Genomic DNA, 10304 nt, shown 5'->3' with positions numbered 1-10304 from the left:
CACAGCAAGAAGGTCACCAGTTCGAGTCCCAAGAGGCCTTTCTGTGTGGAGTTTGGGTGTTCTCCCTGTGTCTGCATGGGTTTCCTCCAGGTGCTCTGGTTTCCTCCACAGTCCAAAGACATGGATTGGCCCTAGAAGTGAGTGTGTGTGTCTGTTACATCCCTATTTTGTCTAGGGTTGGTGGGACAAGTAACAGAATAAAAATGATGTGATGTGTGGAGGCCGCAAGGTTCAATTCCCAACCCCAGTGTCCTAACAATGACCAAAAACAACTCAATAGCAAAACAAGTTATTTAACAAATGTGGGAGGATTTCAAGGCTTCAAGAGGGGGCAAGGCCAAAACAACAAACATAAACCCTCTTAACTATTAGGCAGAAACTAACTAAGCTACAAAAAAAAAGAAAAGAAAACAGAAGTACAATAAGAATCAACTAACTCCCTAACTAGCTTAAACTAGAGAAAACAAGATATAAAAGGAAATGGCAGAGAAACAATCACTGGAGTCACGTGGCAGCCATTACTTCCTGTTAATGGGAAGTAGAGAGAGAGAAAAACAGGGAGAAAGAAAAAACAAACAAATACGTCATTGGACATAGCAGTGTCCCAGCACTGGAGTTGCAAGTTAGTGAACTTTTAGTGCTGGGTTGTGCCAGGAAGGGCAACATAAAACCTCTGCCAAATGGCTGTGGCAACCCATAACAGGAAACAAATAAAAGAGAGAGTTATGTGTGACATAAAATAATTAGGCCTACTTATCATTCTGTTCTTTCACCACTCAACCACTTTTATTTTATTTTTTGAACTCTCAACCACTTTTCTGTTTTGGTATAAATGTGGGAGTTTTACCTGTGAGATTTCCATATGATTCATTTGGCATTTAAATGACAGATTCATTTCTATTCCTTCCACTTAAAAAGTTCACCCAAAAATGAAATATTTGTCATCACTCACCCACATGTCATTCCAAACCCGTAAGACTTGTTCATCTTCGAATCACAAATGAAGATCTTTTAAAAGAAATTTGAGCGATTTCTGTCCCTCCATTGACAGCCCACGCAACTAACACTTTGTCGCTTCAAAAAGTTCTAAACTAATCCATATTAATCGAGTGGTTTAGTCCAAATTTTCTGAAGAGAAGCCTAAATTCAATCTGTTTAAAGGTGCTCTGAGCGATGTCACAAGTTTTTTAGGCCAAAACATTTTTTGTCACATACAGCAAACAACTCTTCACTATCCCACTAACTGCCTGTCCCCTGAACACACTGTAAAAAAAAAAAAACACGGTCTCTGTAGACAGCCCAGGCTCCACAAACGGCAACGAAATCAAACTGGGCTAACCCGCACCACGAAACATAAAAACTGTTCCAGTCAATAACCGACAAAAAGGATTTGGGGGTGGGGTTTGGGGGGTTAGTGCGCGGATGAGGAGGAGGGAGGATCTAGCTAGCCTCCGTTTTGTTTGATAATACTTTGAACGTCAACAAGAAGTGAAGTCACCCAACATCACTTAGAAGACTCTCTTCAGAAGATTTCGATTAGTTTTAATATCTCTTTATGGACATTTTGAAGCGTCAAAGTGGTACTAGTGAAGATGTCTATGGAGGGACAGAATTCTCTTCAGATTTCAGTAAAATATCTTCATTTGTGTTTCGAAGATGAACGAAGGTCTTACCGGTTTGGGACGACATGAGGTGAGGTGAGTATTATGACAGTTTGGGTGAACAGACACACCCTTTAAGGCAATAATGTAGTTGAACTAGATAGTGTAGCCCTCAAACCGTATTCACTTTATAGCCCTTAATTCTGTAATTGTGGACAAATGTGGACACAGAGGACTCAGATGTGATCCTATTTTTTATTTATTATAAATGTTATATCACTGTCTTCGATAAAATTTTGTCCATCCATTTATGGTGTGTTTTTTTATTTTGGGGGTATTTTTGAATTTATTTACTTCAAAAAGTACCATATTTTCTATGTAAATTATGCTTATTTTTTTGAGTGTGAGTTTTTGCCATGATGAGAATGTTGTACAGGATCAGCCCTTCATTTGTGTGTATGTTAGATATGCATTGTATTGGATCTATTGATTTATTTTTACAAAAAAACAAGAAGAATGCTCTAAATTACAGTTTTTGCTCTAAATTACATTACTTTCACTGTCACTTTCACTGTCACTTTCACTTTCACTTTTTCCCATTCATTTCTATGGGTGCCCATTTTTGACCCAAATACAAGATTAAGGATTTTTTTTTTTTTCACCCACTTAACATTGTAGAATTGAGTCAAAATTGTGTGTGTTCAGGAGGCAAACCTAGGAAAAGTGGCCAAGTCTTGTACCGCTCAGATCAAGGGAAGTATTTTTTAAAAATAAATCAAAATTATTTTGCCCACATTTGTCCAGAATACGGTTTTAGGGTTAACTATATATAGAATAGTTTTGTCTTTTGAGTGAATGTAGTAAATGCTGTTGTCCAGCATCTTAAAATGTTTCATTCCTTGATATGTTATATGAGAGATTGGCATTTTGTAAATTCAATTGTCATTCCCTATGTGTTTCTGAGTTAACATATTATATGTGACCCTGGACCACAAAACCAGTCACAAGGGTACATTTTTTGAAATTGAGATTTATACATCTAAAAGCTGAATAAATAATCTTCCCATTGATGTGTGGTTTGTTACAATAGGATAATATTTGGCCGAGATACAACTATATATGTGTTCACAAAAATATTTTTTTAATATAATATATTTACGGTATGAAATTTAGAAAATTTCTTCATGGAACACGATCTTTACTTAATATTTAATTCTAATGATTTTGGTATAAAAGAAAAATTGATAATTTTGACCCATACAATGTATTATTGGCTATTGCCACAAATATACCCGTGCGACTTGTGACCCAGGGTCACATGCTAGTTCATTCATGTAAGCAAAACATTTTAGAAAAATGGATTTAAAAGAGATGACAAGTGGGTATTGAGACAAAAGCGCTATTGGTCATATTGAAGACATGTTTAATAATTGAACACTGGGGAGATGTTAGGGTCTGGCACAATTTCTCTCTCTTTTTTTTTGAAAGGCATCTAACACAAATCTCTTTTTCAGCTCCATGAGACAAAATAATCACCTCTGGACCAGTGATGATGATTTTATTAGTCCCCCAATATGTGTATATACTATTATCTCTCAACATTACTACCACTACTCATCATGAAAATCATGCTTTGTGTGGCAACTTGTAATAATGCAGAATATGACATTAATGGAGAGTGTTGTCCAATGTGTGATCCAGGTAAGTCCAACTGTTCTTCATCTTATCGCCACAACAGATGAGGATGAAGTCATGTACTTAAAGGGGTCATATGATTTATCAGGCTTTAAACTGTCTCAACAGTACTGATGAGCCCAACAACTCTAATATGCTCATGAACAATCTTGTACATTTTGACTGATCTGGTCATAGCCAGACACTGGTCATTTCAGTGTGCTATATAAAGCATGCAGTAGCAGTCCCATTGACAGAAACTGCACATGTTGCTATATTAAAATAGTTACTATATTATGACTATGCCAGATGAATGGAAAGTACCCCTGTAATAAGGTATCCTCTGAAGGCAAGTTGTAAATGAGAACCCAAGTGCAGTTTATTATAAACAAAACCAAACATGAAACAAAAACATGGCGTGGCATGAAAACTCAAAACAAGACATGAACAGAACTCACAAACAGTGGTTAGGGAACCCTAACAACCCCATACTTTCCATTCATCTGACATAGTCATAATATAGTAACTATTTTAATTTCTCCTCCCATGACTGGGCTGGCCAATTTGTTGTGAATTCTATTTATATCTATTTTTTATACATAGTTTTATTTCACAATGTCATCAGATATTTGATTTTTCATTATATGACCCCTTTATGTCACATATAATATTTTAGTTAGGTTGACCTAGATTTTAAAATCTATATGTCATTGATTCCCAACCATGTTCCAGGAAGCTCCCCGAAAGTACACATTTTGTCTCCCTAATCAAAAACACCTGATTCTAAGCTTCGTCAGGATAGATTAAGTATTTGAAGACCTGTTTCAGATAAGGGAAACTTCCAAAATGTGTACTGCTAGGGGGCCTCCATGAACATGGCTGGGAACCACTAGTCTAAGTTAAATATAAGGGTATAATCTATATAGGCTATCACTATAGACATGATTTATTTAGAAAATTTTAATGTGTTTTTAGTTTGTTAGCCTGCATCATTGAATTATGCATGTACACACAATATGACTCCAGTCTAGGGATGGGTTTCAATATAGATTTATCAATTCCATTCTGTTCATATCTGATTTAAGAATTCACAACTCTAGTAAGTTGACCAGCAGAAAACAGTGACATCTACAGGACAAGCAGAGCTGTATAATACATTTTCATGCAGTCCAAGAAAATAGGTATAAAAAAATAATAATAAAAAAATCTGTCAAGAATCAATATTGTTCAAAACAAGATCTCGATTAATCAGACAATCTGTAATCGTACTACAATCTGATCATTTTATTTTAATTATTACTGTTATGTTTCAGGGTGGCCGCGGGTCCTTAAAAGGTCTTAAAATGTCTTAAATAAAAATCCTAATAAAAGGCCTTTAAAAGTATTAAAATGTCTTAAATTCAGATTCCATGGGTCTTACATATTTTTGGTCACATTACTGCAAAAATTTCTCCAGTCTGATGGACCCAATGTCTGTCAAATAACCAGTGAAGCGTCAAGAATGATTATGATTTTGTTACATAAAAAGCGATTGATAATTGATTTCTGGTAACGCAGTTGAGGCTCGCGCTGCCTGTGAGAGACTTTAGTGAGAAATCAAAACAAATGAGCATAGCACACATAGCCTAAAGAAACTCACAGAAGAAATGTATAGGCTACTCAGATAAAAATTCTAAATGTTGAGTTTTTTTATTTATAACATATGATATAGTTAAATAACAACATGATAAGGGAGCTATTTTCCGAATATTCTCACGATTGCAAATGTTACATTGATTTTAGTTCATTAAACAAGTAGGCTATAGTTAATATTAAATTAGCCTATTACATTTTAGTCACACTATTGACTGTTTTTGTTCTGTTTTACCAACGAAAATAGTTCCAAACAAAGATCAGAGCAGAACTATTGCCTATCTCAAAACAGTAGCGGTGTTTTGTTACTGAATGATTCAGCGTTTTGAACAAATCAGTTGAGTGAAAGACTCAATAACTCACTCATTAACTGACGTACCAACATGGCGGTTTAGTTTCTTATTTAAAAGTATGCATTTCTTCCAACATTTCTTATTTGTATATTCAAAAATGTCTTTAAAATATGAATCTCTTAACATTGTTTATTGCAGTTGTAATTTTGCAGTGTACGTTATTTAATTTAATTGGTAACAGCCCTATATTGCATCTTGAATTCATTTATCAAATGTAAAAATTTGACAGGAAAGATGACGCATACATTTAATAAGGTTAAAAAAAATTGGCCTTTATAAAGGTAAAGAGATAAAAATGTATGATATTAGATATTAAAAATAATAAATGTGCAGATTTAAGTATGTAAAAGCTTATAGAACACTGCTGAAAATATTTCTTCAGAATAAACTGTAAAGATCTCGGTGATGCAGTGCTTTTGTGGGATTTTTTTTATGGGATATTATCTGCTGATGTGAAAAGTTCACTGTAGGATATCTTAATAATAAATAGCATTTATGACAGCGATGATATTTTGTTTTCTTTTTACATTAAATATTACACATACGCATGTAATTTCATTTTCATACAAGGTGGCATTAAAAAGGTCTTAAAAAGTCTTAAATTTAACTTGTTTATATCTGACCCTGTATTAACACAATTTACAGAAATACACAGACATATAAGTAATGTAGCTTATGCAAAAATATATGTACAAGTTGTTATTTTCATTGTATCAATAATGAATGTGTTGGTAATTATTTTCTAGGAAAGCGAGTTCATAGGCATTGTGATGAGAGCACAAGCACTACATGTGATTCATGCCTTGTGATGACCTATACTAACATTCCTAATGGACTGACCAAATGTCTGCCATGTTCAGTCTGTGATTCAAGTGAGTAAAAATTACTTGATCTCGTTTAGTGAGTCATTTTTACAAATCATATTTTTTCCTGATGACTTGTCATTGGCAGGTTTACTACAGCTGACTCATTTGTTTCCTTTCTTGACAAAGGTAATGGGCTGAGAATAAAGAAGGCATGTACATTAAAATCAAATACAGTGTGTGAACCTTTGCCTGATTATTACTGTATAGACCTGCACTGTTCAAAGGCTATGAAACATTCAACCTGTTCACCTGGACAATACATCAACCAAACCGGTCAGTCTGTTATCATTCAAATAGCTTCTTTATTTTACATCCACAAAAACTGATTAGATGACATCTGAGAACAATAACTCTGCTTGTATTTAAATCAAATAACTGTAAAAATGGTTATTTGCATATTGCTCCAAATTCGCTTCACAACTTTTCATCGCACATGGAAAAGAGAATAAATTTACTATGAATGTGGATTTACTACAGATCCTGATGACAGACAAATTGTTTGCTTTTGACTCTGGCAGCACCTGACAAAACCAACTGACAAAATCTATTGAATTATGATGAAGTAGATTATTAGTTAGTTATGATTGTGATGATTCATTTTGTGTGTCAGATGCTATAGCCTACTGAATAATGACGTCAATAGCTAATGTGAGACCTGTCACTTCATTTATTGCTCCTGGAGATGAAACTTAAAGGGATAGTTCACTTTGAAATAAAATTTTGGTATGTTTTAGCTTACCTCAAGGGCATCCAAGATGTAGGCGTCTTTTTTTCCGCAGAAGTTTCAATTTTGATATTTTTAGGTCAAACCGTTCTTGTCTGTCAGTCATATAATGCAGGTCTGTGGTCACCACCTCAAAGAGCAATGTTGCCTTCGCTACTGCAGTTCATTGGAACGAAACCGTAGCCAAGGCGACATCTATATATATCTATACCCGCCCGCGCCCTCAGATCACTTGGACGCGGCTGTGTTCAAGAGGTAACAACGATATAAATACTGTTCGTTTTCTCACACAAACCGCTCGTTTCGTGTCTTAGGCCATCAATGTGTACTTACGATGGGGAATTGTTTAATTTGGACGATGGGGAATTGTTTTAATTTGGACTCTGTGCATCCTCTTTGAGGTGGTGACCATAGACCTGCATTAAATGACTAACAAACAAGAACGGTTTGACCTAAAAATATCAAAATTGAAACTACTGCGGAAAAAAAGACACCTACATCTTGGATGCCCTTGAGGTAAGCTAAAACATACCAAAATTTAATTTCAAAGTGAACTATCCCTTTAAATACTTTATATTTCTGAATGTTTCTATAGGAACAGAATTTAGTGATACAGTTTGTAATCACTGTCCTGTTGGTTCATATTCAAATGGTACACTCTGCAATTTACATACAAAGTAAGTATCATTATTTTACAACATTTATTTTCCACACTTTCTTAAAATGAAATTTGTGCATTTGTTTTTTAATTTGTTTCAGGTGTGAATCTCTTGGCAAAATAACAGTCAAGACTGGAACACAGACGTCTGATGCTGAGTGCAGTGATGGAACACCTTTACCAATTGTGTTCTCGGTGATTGTAGTGTGTGTGGTGTTATTTGTCATAATTGTTGTTGTTGTTGTTGTTGTTGTTATAAAGAAAACTCTCATGCAGTTTCAAAACTCTATACAATATAGAGTAACTTCTCCCCAAGATTTGAACCTGCATCCTTAAACTGTTTCCCAACGCTGTGTAAAAAGACAATTAAATGATTCAATTGATTTACTAAAGACTCTGATGCCCATAAGCTGTGTCCCAATGTGAAGGCTGCATCCTTCAAAGGACGCATCATGTAGCCTTCGTAGGATTTCCTAATTGCGTAACCAGGTGTTCCCGATTACCGCTCCTGGCGCCAAGCAACGGTGCAAGAGGACAGCTGCCATCCTGATAATTCATTTGATATAATTAAGTAAACAGCTATGGAGCCAGAATTGGCTATTGTCATTTTTATGTTTTATATTTTACTGGAGGATGTTTCATCCCCGGCGCTGCCGGGTCATGTATTTTCGGCTTAGCCAAGACCATGGCCAGCTAAATTAAACTGGTTTGTTGTGTCGCAATTCAGAGACTGCGTCCTGAATTGGCGGATTACACTTTAAACTGTTCAAGTATTGGGTGCATTACATAATGATATATGAAAATAAAATAAAACTTACATAGGCCTATATATATATATATATATATATATATATTTTGAAGGGGGTGGATTGGAATCCACTGCTGCTTCAATGTATATGTAATTAATGATTATAATCAAGGTATTAATCAAATTTTTTTTTTTTCCTTCTAAATATCACATGAGTTGGATGACTTCTCTGGAGATTTTACTTTGTTATAGAAGTTACCAGTGTGATTACTGAAATGTTATTTTCATGTATTCTTTAATGTCAGTATTTGATATTTGAATATAGTGTCGGTGTGTGTGTGTTAGTCTTCTTGCTTACAGGTTAAGGAACCACTGGCATTATTGGAGATTGACTGAGTTGTTGTTCGAGACATGCTGGCACCCAGCAACCCAAATCTGCGACCTGGAAGGTCACGACGTGCCTAACTTCAGGGTCCGAGTGTCAGCAGCATAATCTATGAAGATATGCTTCTGTCTATCTGTATATGTGTGGAAAATTACTATGTTTATCATTTTCTTGGCCAATCAGAATCATTCAGCCTGTAAGCAATGACGTAGCTTAGACCTTGGAAATGGTATAACTGCTGTGATCTTTGTAACTGTAAGGGGGGCGGCCTACGAACTCCTGTGTGAGTCTTGAAGCTGACTTCTGCCTGATGAAACCTTAAACTATCTTCAGTAAAACTTTTCTTCAATTTTTTATAATTCTGACTCCGGGTCTTCTTTCAAACATCTGGTCCATGGGTCCTAAACTGTTAACCCCTAACAATATATATATATATATATATATATATATATATATATATATATATATATACATGCATGCATGCATGCATGCATGCATGCATGCATGCATACATACATACATACATACATATATATATATATATATATATATATATATATATATAGGCCTATGTAAATTTTATTTTCATATATCATTACATTATTTAATGTAATGCACCCAATACTTGAACAGTTTAAAGTGTAATCCGCCAATTCAGGACACAGCCTCTGAATTAATAACTTCTGTGTGGCTCGGAACATGAAAAAATACTTTAGGTGAATTACAGTAAGTTTTTCATAAACTTATTTGATAATTGTACGTACAGTAAGGGAGTTATAGTCAAAATTTCACGTGTAGTAAGTCAGTCTGGTCACTAGGAAAGCACTACAGCCTTTCGAACACGAAAAAATGATTTAGGTGAATTACAGTAATTTTTTCATAAACATTTCAACTGTACATACAGTAAGGGACTTTTTGTCAAAATTTCACCTAAGTCAGTCCTTTCACTAGGAAAGTACTACAATCTACAACCTTTGGGATATATAAAAAACACTATAGGTGATTTACAGTTTATTTCATAAACATATGTAATAAACATATGTAATAATATGCTAATTACATAAACATATTTGATAATTGTACAGTAAGGGAGGTATTGTCAAAATTTCACCTGTAGTAAGTCAGTCTGGTCACTAGGAAAGCACTACACCCTTTGGAACACGAAAAAATACTTAGGGTGAATTACAGTCATTTTTAAAACAACATATTTGTTATGGCTAGTGCCGTTTTGTGTTTGTTTGTTCCCCCCCTTCTGTTTGTTTTTACTATCACTTCCTTAGGTCTGCGCCATTGGTGCTGCTTCCTGTCAATCATCGTTGGAGAGCCGATGACGTTGCCCCGCTTTCCTCCAATTGTCGGACACCAGGAAACAATAAAAGAGAGATGCTGACGTGGAGCGAGAGAATGCCTTTGTTCTTGTCTGTTGTTGAGAGATTGTGATTTAGAAGACGTCGTCAATTCTGTGTATTGTAGGTGATACCCTGTGGTGTTTTTGTGTGCTAAATAAACCACTCTTTACAACCATTTATTTGAACGGTTGTGATTACAATGGGGAGGGAAGGAGAGGAAAGGTAAGCATATCACGTGATATACATTGAGCACCACCCGTGGATAATAATAATAGTGAATTATTGTGTTGGAAACACTAGGGGCGTGCATCATT

The 10304-nt window shown here is 35.1% G+C and overlaps 1 protein-coding gene across 5 annotated transcripts in view; it reads left to right on the top strand.

Moving 5' to 3' along the window:
* The window catches only part of mad2l2 (mitotic arrest deficient 2 like 2), a 30175-nt gene extending 21175 nt beyond the window's left edge, over positions 1–9000 (top strand). The window contains exons 1-6 of one of the 5 annotated variants that reach the window (XM_084138411.1): positions 6–137; positions 3116–3302; positions 6007–6132; positions 6253–6399; positions 7446–7527; positions 7610–9000. In XM_084138411.1, the coding sequence (XP_083994537.1) occupies positions 3176–3302; positions 6007–6132; positions 6253–6399; positions 7446–7527; positions 7610–7844 (717 nt within the window). In that variant the 5' untranslated portion in view covers positions 6–137; positions 3116–3175 and the 3' untranslated portion in view covers positions 7845–9000. The other 4 variants (XM_084138412.1, XM_084138415.1, XM_084138416.1 and 1 more) reach the window with 4 other exon arrangements.
* Positions 9001–10304: the final 1304 nt, after the last annotated feature.

This window comes from Abramis brama (assembly GCF_963993115.1).
Source record: "Abramis brama genome assembly, chromosome: 16".
NCBI classification, from domain to species: Eukaryota; Metazoa; Chordata; class Actinopteri; order Cypriniformes; family Leuciscidae; genus Abramis; species Abramis brama.
The sequence above is the reverse complement of the archived record's forward strand: the minus strand, read 5'-3'. Positions and strand labels throughout refer to the sequence as shown.